General features: G+C 40.7%; 3 protein-coding genes and 1 long non-coding RNA gene across 4 annotated transcripts in view; 2 read left to right on the top strand and 2 right to left on the bottom strand.

Moving 5' to 3' along the window:
• The window catches only part of LOC144084004 (roundabout homolog 2), a 44,251-nt gene extending 36,839 nt beyond the window's left edge, over positions 1-7,412 (top strand). The window contains exons 21-25 of the mRNA XM_077612239.1: positions 1,009-1,292; positions 1,394-1,510; positions 5,782-5,874; positions 6,017-6,114; positions 6,197-7,412. Coding sequence (XP_077468365.1) covers positions 1,009-1,292; positions 1,394-1,510; positions 5,782-5,874; positions 6,017-6,114; positions 6,197-6,208 — 604 coding nt within the window. The 3' untranslated portion in view covers positions 6,209-7,412. The remainder of the gene's footprint in view (positions 1-1,008; positions 1,293-1,393; positions 1,511-5,781; positions 5,875-6,016; positions 6,115-6,196) is intronic.
• Positions 681-10,014, bottom strand: LOC144084007 (uncharacterized). The gene is made up of 3 exons (XR_013303680.1): positions 9,740-10,014; positions 5,771-5,882; positions 681-1,312 (listed from the first exon to the last, which is right to left on the bottom strand). It is a non-coding gene; the product is annotated as an uncharacterized LOC144084007 (long non-coding RNA).
• On the top strand, positions 8,016-10,181 carry LOC144084006 (lens fiber membrane intrinsic protein-like). Its single transcript, XM_077612242.1, has 5 exons — positions 8,016-8,160; positions 8,801-8,976; positions 9,067-9,216; positions 9,755-9,889; positions 9,947-10,181. The coding sequence occupies exons 2-5, from the start codon at positions 8,802-8,804 to the stop codon at positions 10,006-10,008; spliced, it is 522 nt and encodes a 173-aa protein (XP_077468368.1). The 5' UTR covers positions 8,016-8,160; position 8,801; the 3' UTR covers positions 10,009-10,181.
• A 355-nt stretch (positions 10,182-10,536) lies between these two features.
• On the bottom strand, positions 10,537-13,505 carry LOC144084005 (heat shock cognate 71 kDa protein-like). The gene is made up of 8 exons (XM_077612240.1): positions 13,277-13,505; positions 12,992-13,197; positions 12,753-12,905; positions 12,027-12,582; positions 11,686-11,888; positions 11,410-11,608; positions 11,022-11,254; positions 10,537-10,940 (listed from the first exon to the last, which is right to left on the bottom strand). The coding sequence occupies exons 1-8, from the start codon at positions 13,479-13,481 to the stop codon at positions 10,740-10,742; spliced, it is 1,956 nt and encodes a 651-aa protein (XP_077468366.1). The 5' UTR covers positions 13,482-13,505; the 3' UTR covers positions 10,537-10,739.
• Positions 13,506-14,350: the final 845 nt, after the last annotated feature.

Genomic DNA, 14,350 nt, shown 5'->3' with positions numbered 1-14,350 from the left:
GCTTTGTGGATTCCAGTGTTGTGTATTTCCCGTAACCACATGTGACAGGTCGGATCGCAGACATAACGGCAGGGCCGGGCCGCTCTGACCGTGCCGTGTCTTTACTGATGCCATTAGCCGCAATATGACAGCATGAATTAGCTGGCCGCATTTTGCGCTGACATGTCTATCATTTAATTGAGCCTCATGGCATTGAAAATGTTTGTCATTGAAGTGCTCCAGGTACTTTACTATTAAAGCACTGACATTAGTTAGTTAGTCCTCGGTCATGTAAAAACAAAGGCTGGCGGTATACTACCATATGAATGAAAGTCTGTTCTTTATGAAAAAAAAAAGGTACAATATTAAAGCAGGCATTTTTGTGGTTAGTGTTTTTCCTTTATTACAGTGACTACTAGTGGCCACTTGGCAACTAGTGTATGTTTTACTTTACATAAAGTTGACATTTTCAAATGATTAAAAAAAGCTTTTTCATGAGGAAATGACATTGCAGGACTTTAACTCACACTGGCAAGTATTGAATTTGACTCAGGTAAAGAAAAAAAAAAAGCTTTTCTCTGAGTAGTAATTGAAATAATTAAGTATTTATCTGTGATTGGCTGGCCACCAATTCACGGTGTCAGCTGGGATGGGCTCCAGCACCCCCCACGATCCTAGTGAGAATAAAGCGGTTTAGAAAATGAGCTGAGAAAGTGTTTATTTATTACTGATTGCACTCTGATTTAATGGATGAACTTGCCTGCAATTGGCAAAAACTTTATAAATGATGACCATAGCCTGATTTCCGTGGTAAAGCAGATAATTCCATGATAGTAAATTAGTTAGTCTACTTGGAGAAAAACAAACTACAGTAAGTCAACATTGTGTATGATTCCAGTCAGTGAAAACATGTCAAATCCAGTTGATTAACATAAAGCCATTGCAATGTTCCTGCTTGAGTTAACACAAGCAGTTTGCATGATGAATATTCAGCCCTCACCACTCATGTCGCATCTTTGTATTCTCCAGCTTGGGGGAGGAAGACGAGGACTGGTGCCCCCCACTGCCCGCCAGAACCTACCTGATGGACGACCACCCCGCCACCCTCCAATCTTCCCACTCGGCCACGTCCTCCCCTCAGCGCGACACGGCGAACCCTGGCGAAAGTCCGAAGCCCCGGCACGCGGACCTGCTCGTCCGCCAGCACTCCCACTTCTCCCAGTCCAACCCGGATCTGTTGGCCAAGACCGCCGAGGCGCACCACGGCGGCAGCCGTTGGGCGGAAACCTTGAGGGGCGACGGCTTCCACAAAGGTTAGTGGGAATCGGGCCTCCTGCGAACCAAAAAGATCACGTCACATTCATTTTTAAAGATCTCCCTATCCTCCGGGGTGCTTAACGCGCTTTCTTGTCAGGACAATCTCCTGGCACGCCTGGTGAATTTAGCCCGGCGGCTCTGTCACACAGATGCAAGACCAAGAAGAAAGCCCCTAAGGACGCGGCATTCAGACGGGAGTCGCACAGCCAAGCAGGTATGACGCACACTTGTCTGCATTTTGTATACTTTGGCACAGTTTTAAAACAGAGGAACATGTCTAACGAAGACCTGTCTGCCATTTTGTCCTTTGGCGCCCCATTAGACTGAAATGTAGGTCAATGTATCTAATTGAGTCATGAGGGAGCACACCGGCCTACCATGCGAAAAGTAGTTGGTTCGAATCCAACATCTTCCAAGTTGTCCCTTTTTACCTGAAACAGAATAATAGTGAGCCAGTCTGTCACATAGTAGTGAGGTGGGTGGGAACTTAGCTCCCGAGGGAGAGCGCCAGCCAAAATGTCCATGTTCCCATGACTGTTTATAGCCTTACTACTTATTTAAAAAAATGCTTACAACACATATAGAATATTCCATAATAATTCTAACAATGACCATGTATATTAAGGGTTTTTATTAAAAAATGACCATGTATAGTAAGGCTTTTTTATTAAAAAAAACGACCATGTACAGTAAAGCGTTTTTCTTAAAAGACGACATAGTATAGTAAGGCTTTTTTTCTTAAAAAATGACATAGTATTGTAAGGCTTTTTTCTTTAAAAAAACGACATAGTATTGTAAGGCTTTTTTTCGTAAAAAACGACATAGTATAGTAAGGCTTTTTTCTTAAAAAACAACATAGTATAGGCTTTTTTCTTTAAAGACGACATAGTATAGTAAGGCTTATTTTCTTTAAAAACGACACAGTATAGTAAGGCTTTTTTGTCTTTAAAAACGACATAGTATAGTAAGGCTTTTTATTTACAAAAAAGACCATGTATAGTAAGGCTTTTTTCTTAAAAAATGACCATGTATAGTAAGGCTTTTTTTTTTAAAAAGACCATGTATAGTAAGGCTTTTTTTCTTAAAAAAACAACATAGTATAGTAAGGCTTTTTTTCCTAAAAAAACGACATAGTATAGTATGGCTTTTCCCCCCTAAAAAAACAACATAGTATAGCATGGCTTTTTTTCTTGAAAAACGACATAGTAGAGGAAGGCTTTTTCCCTAAAAAACGACATAGTATAGTATGGCTTTTTTCCTTTAAAAAACGACATAGTATAGTATGGCTTTTTTTCTTAAAAAACGACATAGTATAGTAAGGCTTTTTTTCTTAAAAAACGACATAGTATAGTATGGCTTTCCCCCCCTAAAAAACGACATAGTATAGCATGGCTTTTTTTCTTGAAAAACGACATAGTCGAGGAAGGCTTTTTCCCTAAAAAACGACATAGTATAGTATGGCTTTCCCCCCTAAAAAACGACATAGTATAGTATGGCTTTTTTCCTTTAAAAAACGACATAGTATAGTAAGGCTTTTTTTTCCCCTAAAAAACGACATAGTATAGCATGGCTTTTTTTCTTGAAAAACGACATAGTAGAGGAAGCCTTTTTTTCTTAAAAAACGATATTGTATAGTAAGGCTTTTTTTCTTTAAAAATGACAGCAAGTAAGGCTAAGAGAGTCGGAGAATAAATCTGACTTCTGATTCTTCACCTTCTAGTTGTTGCTGTGGTCCACTGGCAAAATCATTGGGTCAGAACTTGAGGTGGGAATCAGGAGTGAGTTCAATTCCACTCGTTGCAATTCTGAAATTGTTTATTGAGGTAATGAAAAGGATAAATACAACTTCCAACTTTACAGTGGTGCAGTGGCAAAGACAATGGGTCAGAACTTCAGGTGGACTCAAGTTCAAATCAGAAGTGAGTTTGATTCCACTCTTTGCAATTCTCAAATTGTTTATTGAGGTAATTAAAAGGATAAATATAACTTCCAATCACATCATTTCAGAAGACACTGTGGTCCAGTGGCAAGAACAATGGGTTGAATTTGAAGTTGGACACAAGTTCAAATCTGGAGTGAGTTCAAGTCCACTCTTTGCAAATCTCAAATTGTTTATTGAGGTGATGAAAATGATAAATATAACTTCCAATCATCTCATTTCAGAAGTCACTGTGGTCCAGTGGCAAAGACAATGGGTCAGACAGACCTCAAGTTAGTGGATTTGACTGCCATGTGGGAGACTGGGGTTCGAATCCCGCTCTCGTTTGACTGATCACTACACTAGTAGTTCAGTAAATGGGTAATCCTTTTTTCATTAAAATAAAGACTTAGTCATTTTTTTCAGCAAAACTATATTTTCCGGTCAGCCTTCGGCTGACCGGAAGACAGTTGGGAGGGGGGATCCCTGGTGGCGTTCGACAGTCGGCCTGCGGCCGACTGCCGACACCACGCAGTCGTTGACTGGCGACACCGGGACGTGAACCATCGACACCCACGTCGCAGGCAGGTGACTTACCCACTGCACCACGAGGCGGCCCGCCTATACATGATTGGAAGTTATATTTATCCTTTTCATTACCTAAATAAACAATTTGAGAATTGCAAAGAGTGGAATTGAACTCATTCCTGTTTTGAACTTGAGTCCACCTGAAGTTCTGACCCATTGTCTTTGCCACTGGACCACAGTGACTTCTGAAATGATGTGATTGGAAGTTATACTTATCCTTTTCATTACCCAAATAAACAATTTGAGAATTGCAAAGAGTGGAATTGAACTCACTCCTGATTTGAACTTGAGTCCACCTGAAGTTCTGACCCATTGTCTTTGCCACTGGACCACAGTGACTTCTGAAATGATCTGATTGGAAGTTATACTTATCCTTTTCATTACCCCAATAAACAATTTGAGAATTGCAAAGAGTGGAATTGAACTCACTCTTGATTTGAACTTGAGTCCACCTGAAGTTCTGACCCATTGTCTTTGCCACTGGACCACAGTGACTTCTGAAATGATGTGATTGGAAGTTATACTTATCCTTTTCATTACCCAAATAAACAATTTGAGAATTGCAAAGAGTGGAATTGAACTCACTCCTGATTTGAACTTGAGTCCACCTGAAGTTCTGACCCATTGTCTTTGCCACTGGACCACAGTGACTTCTGAAATGATCTGATTGGAAGTTATACTTATCCTTTTCATTACCCCAATAAACAATTTGAGAATTGCAAAGAGTGGAATTGAACTCACTCTTGATTTGAACTTGAGTCCACCTGAAGTTCTGACCCATTGTCTTTACCACTGGACCACAGTGACTTCTGAAATGATGTGATTGGAAGTTATATCTATCCTTTTCATTACCTCAATAAACAATTTGAAAATTGCAAAGAGTGGAATTGAACTCACTCCTGATTTGAACTTGAGTCCACCTGAAGTTCTGACCCATTGTCTTTGCCACTGGACCACAGTGACTTCTGAAATGATTTGATTGGAAGTTATACTTATCCTTTTCATTACCCAAATAAACAATTTGAGAATTGCAAAGAGTGGAATTGAACTCACTCCTGACTTGAACTTGAGTCCACCTGAAGTTCTGACCCATTGTCTTTGCCACTGGACCACAGTGACTTCTGAAATGATGTGATTGGAAGTTATATCTATCCTTTTCATTACCTCAATAAACAATTTGAGAATTGCAAAGAGTGGAATTGAACTCATTCCTGATTTGAACTTGAGTCCACCTGAAGTTCTGACCCATTGTCTTTGCCACTGGACCACAGTGACTTCTGAAATGATGTGATTGGAAGTTATATCTATCCTTTTCATTACCTCAATAAACAATTTGAGAATTGCAAAGAGTGGAATTGAACTCACTCCTGATTTGAACTTGAGTCCACCAGAAGTTCTGACCGTTTGTCTTTGCAACTGGACCACAGTGACTTCTGAAATGAAGTGATTGGAAGTTATATTTATCCTTTTCATTACCTCAATAAACAATTTGTGAATTGCAAAGAGTGGAATTGAACTCACTCCTGATTCCCACCTCAAGTTCTGAACCAATATTTTTGCCACTGGACCACAGCAATAACTAAGAGAAGAATCAGAAGTCAGATTTATTCTCCGACTTTCTTAGCCTTACTATACTATGTCGATTTTTTAAAGAAAAAAGCCTTACTATATACAGACGCTCCACTACTTACGGAATTATTTAATAAGTATTGATGGACAAAATATAACATATGATTCAGATATTTCTTAAGCCAGCAGAGAAGGCCTTGAAGGCCCTGATGGCACACCTCTGGAAAAATGTAAGCAAGGATGAACAATCCTTGGGAAACTATCAGATGTCAACTCTAGCATATCAATGCAAAGAAGTAAATTTTTTCAGAAACTGAATGTTTTCAGTATTAAGTCTATCATTTTACAATTTGTATGGTGGGATGTAAAAAGTCTTTCTTTTCTGAAACAATGCCTTACCTTTCCCACAGAGCTGCCCCCTCCTCCGGCCCCTCCGCCTGTCGACGTTCCAATCCTCGCAAGTGATGACCACCAGAGAGGCGCCACAAAATGGTCGTCACAAGGTAGGTGGCTGTAAACCAAGCAACACAACAGCTGAGCCACTTTTCATGTTATTGTCTTTTAAATCCCTCTATTAAAATGTACCATCACATCCTATTTAAGGTTTAACCTATATATGTATATGCATAAATATTATCTTCTCAGATGAGAATGTAATGCAGTTGGGCCCCTCCAACCAGATGTCGAACTACAGGTCGCTTGGTGGCAGATTGCCAGCTTCTACTGGACACACGAGAGACCAGGTCAATTTCTGCCTAGCAACAAGGAGTAAGGAACAGAATTATTTATAAGTGGCTGCCATTGACAACATTTTTTTCTACGCAGAACCTCATGTGAGCTGGCAACTTCTCCGTTACATCTTGTGAGCTAAGGTCTTCACTTCCGGACCGCCTGTAAAAAATATCCAGACTCAACCCATGGGAACCTTTGGCACTTCTAACACTGTTTTGTCGACCCAATAAAGATGAAACGTTATATTATGTACATATTTGCTCGTGTTGCCACCATAAAACTGTGCGCGAATGAAACAGAATGACCGCTGGGTGTGAGGGTACTTGATTGTGTGTTTAGTGTTTGCGTTAATGTTGGGCCAAAAAGTCATGAAGCCAAAACTGTGATTTGCTTTCCACTTGTTATTGTAATCTTCAGCTGCTATTTCAACACACCAACATCTAAAAAAATCAAAGTATAGTATTAGTGTACAACAGCGCCTACCAACGGACTGAACGGATATTACACCACATGTTTACATGAACGAGTGGATGAAAAGTAAATGTTGCTGCTATGATAAAAAATATTTTGACTAGCATTCAAAAAAATTAAATCCCCACGAATTCACAAATAATATTAATTAATGGTTTGAAACATAAACAGGTTATTTTTTAAGAAAGAAATTCCTTTAATTAAAAATATTTTATGTTGTATTTGTTCATCCAGGAATAACAGAATAGTAGATAAAATATCTGACTATACATTACCATCGTTTGTGGGATGAATTAACAGATATTTTTTGGATTGGATTTAAAAGTTCAGAAATTTAGTTTAATTTATATCATTTTTTGTTTTAACTACAGTATTTGTTAAATAGTGGAAGACAGAAAATGTAGTCCCGTTTAAAAGAAATGTGAATGCATCTAAGACAAACAAATGCAATATCTAGCATTATATCAGAAATGTCAATAATTTCCATATTTTTGCTTAAAGATATATATACAATTATTACAATACCGCAAAATTAAATGTATTTTTTAATATATTTTAAATCAAATAACTGTGATGGCTGGCTTCCCATTTAGTTATATTACATCTGGTTGCAAATTAAATACAGCAATTTATTCTTTTTTTTTGTCAGAGCAACTCTCACATTGTACAGAAGATTCTTGAATGTAACTGAGAAAATGATGTGATATACAAAGCGAGCACAGAGAGCATGTGTGTAAATGTTGTTGTGTGTGTGTATACTGTATTGTACTGTGACACCATTGTACATTGCCACTGCTGCTTCCATTCATTTTTTTTAATAAATGCGGTTTGAAAATTCTGATGATTGTTTTTTTTCTTCCTGGGAATTTACATTTTAATCATTAAGAACATGTTTTTGGTTTGGAAAATCTTAAAACCATTGTTATTGCTTTCAGACATATTGGTTTAATTTTTTTATGTTGCTAGTCAGCTTTAAAAATGTATATAGTGATAAATATTTCCACAGTAGTCCCCCGTTTTTCGAGGTATACCGGAAAAACGAACAATCGTAAAAAACTGTGAAAAAAGGGGCAATACTGTATTATGTTTTTATGTCAAATCAATTGAAAAAGTTCTCCTCAAAAGAGACAAATCTAAGCAACAATGATAAAGCTGTTAGAAAATTCAAAATAGGATGAACAAAACCATTCACTTTGTAACAAAGTCTAAAGCCCAAATCATATAAATGTAGACTAAAAATGTTAATGTATGACAAGGTGAATGCAAAAAGTAAACAAGCTTAGTGGACAGCAATTGTACAATTAAGTCGGTGTTTGTGTCGTTTCCAGCATTTTGAAAAGAAAGCGCTCAGTCATCAGTTCCCTCAAGCGAGTGTGGCACGCTCTGAACATTTTGTGTTTTCAGCAGATTCCCTCCGACAAAAAAACAGCACGGCGCTCCGTGATTGGTCGCATCGCATTGTTCCGCGCCTTGCCAAACGCAGGCTGGCGGTTCCTTTCGGCAAACAAAACTTTTCCGGCACTCGGCCCGAAAGAATCGCACCGTCTCTCCGTTTGGCTTTTGGGAAAGGAAACAAAGTGAGCCAGGTAAGAAAGTCAAGAAAAAAATTCTTATTCTCCCGTGGCGAAATTTCAAGAAAACTTTTGCAGAGGCATCTTTATATTTTCCTTTGGATTTTTTTTCATTATGCCACAATCAGGGAGGGGATTATTTTAATATTACAAATGTTACATGTTACAATAAATTTTCTAGAGATTTTTTCCATTAAAATGTTTTTTTTATATTAAAAGGGAAAAATAGCTTTAAAATGTTTTATCTTTCCTCTCTACACAAAGCTATGAAATGGCTTAAATCTTTCAAATTTACCCAACTCAAAAGACACTAATATTATTGTTGTTTATATCCGCAACAAATTATTTTTTCTGAATTTAAATATATTATTTATATTACATTTTCTATTGTGATTGTTTAGGAAAATTGTGTTTTTTTGTCCCTGAAAACTTTTTCTCCGAACTTTGAATAAATTAAATCTATTTTTTTTACTACTCATAAAATGTGTCTTTGTACTATACATATATTGTCCTTCCAATAGTATAAAACTTCTTACGTATTTTAATTTATTCCCTGACTATTCCAAATGATCAATTTTTGTTTGAAAATTTCAACCAGTTCCTAAATGATCATAAAAAGATGGGGGTGAAAAAAAGTTTCTTCTTCCAATTTCAGTATGTACAGCTTCATGGGAGGTGGTTTGTTCTGTGCCGGGGTGGGCAACATCCTCCTCATCGTCTCCACGGCAACCGACTATTGGATGCAATACCGCCACTCGACCAACTACATGCACCAAGGCCTGTGGCGCTACTGTGTGCCCGGCAAGTGCATGACGCACACCGACAGCATCGGTAAATTGAATTGACGGACGGTCCTTCTTATTCCGATTCCCCAAACTCGTTGATAATCGAAGCCTATTTCCCCTTCGCTCTGGTCGTCAGCGTATTGGGACGCCACGAGGGCGTTCATGATCCTGTCCCTGCTGGCGTGCTTCATTGGCATCGTGATCGGCGTCATGGCATTCATCCACTACTCCTCCTTTGACGGCTTCGACAAGACCTTTGCCGCTGGCATTCTTTTTTTCATCTCCTGTGAGCTCTGTTACAATGGCGTCCTCCCTAGCTGCCCTTTTCAATTATTCTAATGGCCTTAATATAGTGTTTTATTTAAAAGTTGTTTTTTTTAAACATTTTCAGAGCTTTAGTCAAAACAAACAACCTTTTTTTCAGAAAAAGAATCACAATTCAAATATTGCCAGTTACACATTACTTGTCACATCTGAAAAGTTACACATCCCCACAAGAGGGCGCTGATGACTGGATTAAAGTAGGAGGGGCCCAATTATTTTTATTTATTATTTTCAATTTTAAGTTTTTCTTTCTCGGGGCTGTAAGTGGTTGGAGAAGAAAATAATAGATAAAACGCACCTGAGTATTAATTTATTTAAAAAAATGCAATTTATAGTCCGGAAACTATGGAAATCTAAGAACTGGAAAATCGCTTTCTCCTACTATTACGATATAAATATTTTTGTGTCAATACATGGCAAACACATAGCATCTTTGCGCTGGTTATATATAAAAAGAATTTAAGGTGAGCGATGTGGCCTCTTACCTGTCGTGCGTGCAGGTTTCTTCGTGCTGTTGGCCATGGCGGTATATACCGGCGTGACGGTCAACTACTACGGCAAGCGTTACGGGAGCTGGCGCTTCTCTTGGTCCTACATCATGGGCTGGGTGGCCGTGGTGCTCACCTTCTTCTCAGGTACAGTTCGCCGTCCTCATCGTCAGCACGGCAAACTTTAAAAGTTCTTGTTTACAGGAATCTTCTACATGTGTGCTTACCGCATGCACGAATGCCCACGGAACTCAAACTCGCGCTGACCTCATACGTCATTTCCTCTTCCGCTTCTGGCCTCATGAATATTCATGAATAAAGCACAGTTCATCTGAATGCTTTCAATGTTATCAAGAAAAGACGCAGTCAACTGGGGACTCGACTCTCACCCTTGACCTTGTAATATCAATAAATATTGGCTAAACATTGTTATATTGTATACCAAAATGACAGATAAGCATTTTTTTGGCAATTCATGGTCAGACTTGGAGCACCACTGTAAGATACATTTTTGGCATTCAACTACCAAGCACAATTTCCTTACACACCTTGTGTTCTGAATTGGAAAGCAATTTTTCTGGACAAAATGCATATGTAGCTGGCACTGAAGCACTACCCAGATGTAAATGTCAAACTATGACCTGCTAATGTTGATTTACAAAAACATTCAAGCTAATAAAATTTAAAGGTTTCCCTTACGGAAATCTTTGAGGAATATTTTGGCACTGATTAAGTGTCATGAAACAACAATTTCATGTAGTCCCGTGGATAGACAAAAAATGAAAAAAGGAAACTTTGATATGTTGCAGTTATTTTATTGTTTAAACATGGTTGGTCTATTGTCAAAAGATGAGGAATGGATTTCAAAGTGCAACGACAAAATACATTTGTGTGCAAAGAGCTCGTAGCCAGTGAAAGCACCGAGAATAGCGTAACGTCCAAACAAGCAGTGTTGACTTTTGAAGGCAAATATTTGACCATCTTCTGGATCTTTGGTTTAATCCACCTCCTCAATGGTAGGTCCGGAACCAGCCCCAGCTCCAGGGGCTCCGCCCGCACCAGGGAAGCCTCCACCTGGCATGCCACCCGGCATGCCACCTGGCATTCCCCCAGCTCCCTGGTACAGCTTGGTCATGATGGGGTTACAGATCTTCTCCAGCTCCTTCTGTTGGTGGTCAAACTCTTCTTTTTCAGCAGACTAAGAGGGGGGGGGAATAAATTTATTTCCACGATTGACAGCAACTGAATTCTAAAAACATTAGGACCATCTATTGCATACCTGGTTCTTGTCAAGCCAATTGATGGCCTCAGTGCATTTGTCCATAATGATCTTCTTGTCATCTTCGCTGATCTTGTCCTTCAGCTTGTCATCCTCCATGGTGGATTTCATGTTGTAGGCGTACGCCTCCAGAGAATTCTTAGCCGCCACCCTGTCCCTCTGCACATCGTCCTCCGCCTTGTACTCCTCTGCCTCACGCACCATCCGGTCAATGTCCTCCTTGCTCAGACGACCTGAGGTTAAAGAAAAAATTGTCAAAAATAGTGACATTTTCCCTCTGGCAAATTCTAAATTGTAGTGTATCAAAATGTGTCTGACAAATGTTCTCAATCTAGGAGACCCCATAGGAACCCTGACAATTCCACTTCAAAACCTTTGCAGCATATACCTTTGTCGTTGGTGATGGTGATCTTGTTCTCCTTGCCAGTGTTCTTGTCAGCTGCGCTCACGTTCAAGATGCCGTTGGCGTCAATGTCGAAGGTGACCTCAATTTGGGGAACGCCACGCGGGGCCGGGGGGATTCCGGCCAGCTCGAATTTCCCAAGGATGTTGTTGTCCCTGGTCATGGCTCTTTCGCCCTCAAACACCTGCGGAGAGATTAATTCAGCCTTCCATTCTTTGGGGCTCTTATAGCTCAGAATGCAGGTGGAGAGGGGGCCCATACCTGAATCAGCACACCAGGCTGGTTGTCAGAGTAGGTGGTGAACACCTGCATCTGCTTGGTGGGGATGGTGGTGTTCCTCTTGATCAGGGCCGTCATGACGCCACCGGCAGTCTCAATGCCCAATGACAGGGGGGTGACGTCCAGCAGGAGCAGGTCCTGAACGTTCTCGGACTTGTCGCCGGAAAGGATGGCCGCCTGCACAGCTGAAACAGACACCAACCAAATAGATTACAAACTGTAAAAACATTTCACATAAACCTATAGATTTCTTGATTGCTCCTTTACTGTGATGGAAACAGCAGGAAGAAAAGTAGCTTAGGTATAGATTCAATTTGCGATACCTGCACCGTAGGCCACAGCCTCATCAGGATTGATGCTCTTGTTGAGTTCTTTGCCATTGAAGAAGTCCTGGAGCAGCTTCTGGATCTTGGGAATTCGAGTAGAACCTCCAACCAGGACAATTTCGTGGATGGCTGACTTCTCCAACTTGGCGTCACGCAGAGCCTTCTCCACGGGGTCCAGGGTGCCGCGGAAGAGGTCGCCGTTGAGTTCCTCGAAGCGGGCTCTGGTGATGGACGTGTAGAAGTCGACGCCCTCGTAGAGCGAGTCGATCTCGATGCTGGCCTGCGAGCTGGACGACAGCGTGCGCTTGGCCCTCTCGCAAGCTGTGCGCAGGCGGCGCACGGCACGCTTGTTTTCAGAGATGTCTTTTTTGTGCTTGCGCTTGAACTCGCTGATGAAGTGGTTGACCATGCGGTTGTCAAAGTCCTCGCCACCCAGGTGAGTGTCACCCGCCGTCGACTTCACCTCGAAGATACCATCCTCGATGGCCAAGATGGACACATCGAAAGTGCCGCCGCCAAGATCGAAAATAAGGACGTTCCTTTCAGAGCCGACCTGCCATTGGAAACGCACAGCGCCAAAGTTATAACGAGTAAAAACAGACCAGCTGACATTTTTAAAAGAATATACACAAAGGTACTTTCGCCAAACAAATGCAAGCATATCAGACTTTGCTATCCATTGTGCTGTAATCTTAATCCTAATGAATGCATTCAAATCATCACCTTTTTGTCCAGACCGTAAGCAATAGCTGCAGCGGTGGGTTCGTTGATGATACGTAAAACATTGAGCCCGGAGATGATTCCGGCGTCTTTGGTGGCCTGACGCTGAGAATCGTTGAAGTAGGCTGGCACGGTCACTACGGCGTTTGTTACTGGCTGAGAGGGGAAAAATAAATGCACAAATTCAACAACTGTGCAACAGCAGGAGTCTAAAACACACAACTTGATGATGCAGACATTACCTTTCCAAGGTAGGCCTCTGCAATCTCCTTCATTTTAAGGAGAACCATGGAAGAGATCTCTTCAGGGAAGAATGTCTTTGTGTCACCCTTGTACTCCACCTGTACTTTGGGCCGCGTGTTATCGTCAACAACGGTGAAGGGCCAGTGTTTCATGTCAGACTGGACCACGCCGTCAGTAAAGTGACGACCGATGAGTCGCTTTGCATCTGAGAGGAAACAAATCTCATTTTGAACTGGGCGCAGCATGGACTACACATGAAGTGGACAATAACGGGGTTTACCTACCAAACACAGTGTTGGTAGGGTTAAGGGCAACTTGGTTCTTGGCAGCATCTCCAATCAGCCTTTCTGTGTCTGTAAAAGCAACATAGCTGGGTGTGGTCCGGTTGCCCTGGTCGTTGGCGATGATCTCTACTTTGCCATGCTGGAACACCCCCACGCATGAGTAGGTGGTGCCCAGATCAATACCAACTGCTGGTGCCTTGGCCATGTCTTTTGGAGAGGAGTGGGAGGGGAAAAAATGGATGTTATTAAAGAGGTAGGTCAATTTGAATTTCAAGTCACATCACCCATAAAAACATACAGGTTTCAAAATGAGAAAATATTACAATACTAACGTACCTCAAAATGAGATATGTAATATGGGGACACCCAGTGTTTAGTTTTTTTAAAGACCCCCCCTAAAAAATGCTGAAAACAAGTTACAACTTGGAGGCTATAAAAGTGGAGGTTTTGTTGAGTCAACAGTAGTCAGCAGGAAAGAGGGTGCAATGCTGCCACCGTGTGGTGAAAACGACATTTGCAAATTTTTAACACGCAGTCGTGACGTTAGCAAATATGCAGGCCTTAAAAAGGAAGTTGACATGTTTTAGATTATAACGGTAGATTCTACCTATGAAGCCTTTATTTATAGGAGTCTGTTTAAAGTGTTACATAATTACAAAGAGTATTCGTTACGTAATCCGAAAGAGGCAGCTTGATATTTAGTGCGCATGCGCAACCAGAAATCGTTAGCTAGGTGGGGCGCCAAAATTACACAAGGCCCAACATTTTATGGAGAATTTTTTATCGTTAGAACTCCCTCAATGTGTAACAACACTCACCAATCAAATTCATGTCCAATTTCTGAAGGTTAACATGACTCGACCCCTTTAAGACTAGATTCGACCCCTCCACGTCCTTAGACAACGCATACATAACTGCCGTCGATTCAAAATACGTATCAATTCCTAACCAGTCACTAAATGTGAACAGACACGATAACCAATTAGTCATTGACAAACATTTGTCGCGGACCTTAACCATTTGATAACTAGAAAAACCGCATTCTTCGAGTTTTCCCCTCATCCCTCGTGGTCA

Source organism: Stigmatopora argus, chromosome 10 (assembly GCF_051989625.1).
Source record: "Stigmatopora argus isolate UIUO_Sarg chromosome 10, RoL_Sarg_1.0, whole genome shotgun sequence".
Taxonomy (NCBI): Eukaryota; Metazoa; Chordata; class Actinopteri; order Syngnathiformes; family Syngnathidae; genus Stigmatopora; species Stigmatopora argus.
Note: the sequence above shows the minus strand (reverse complement) of the source record. Positions and strands in the feature narration are given on the sequence as shown.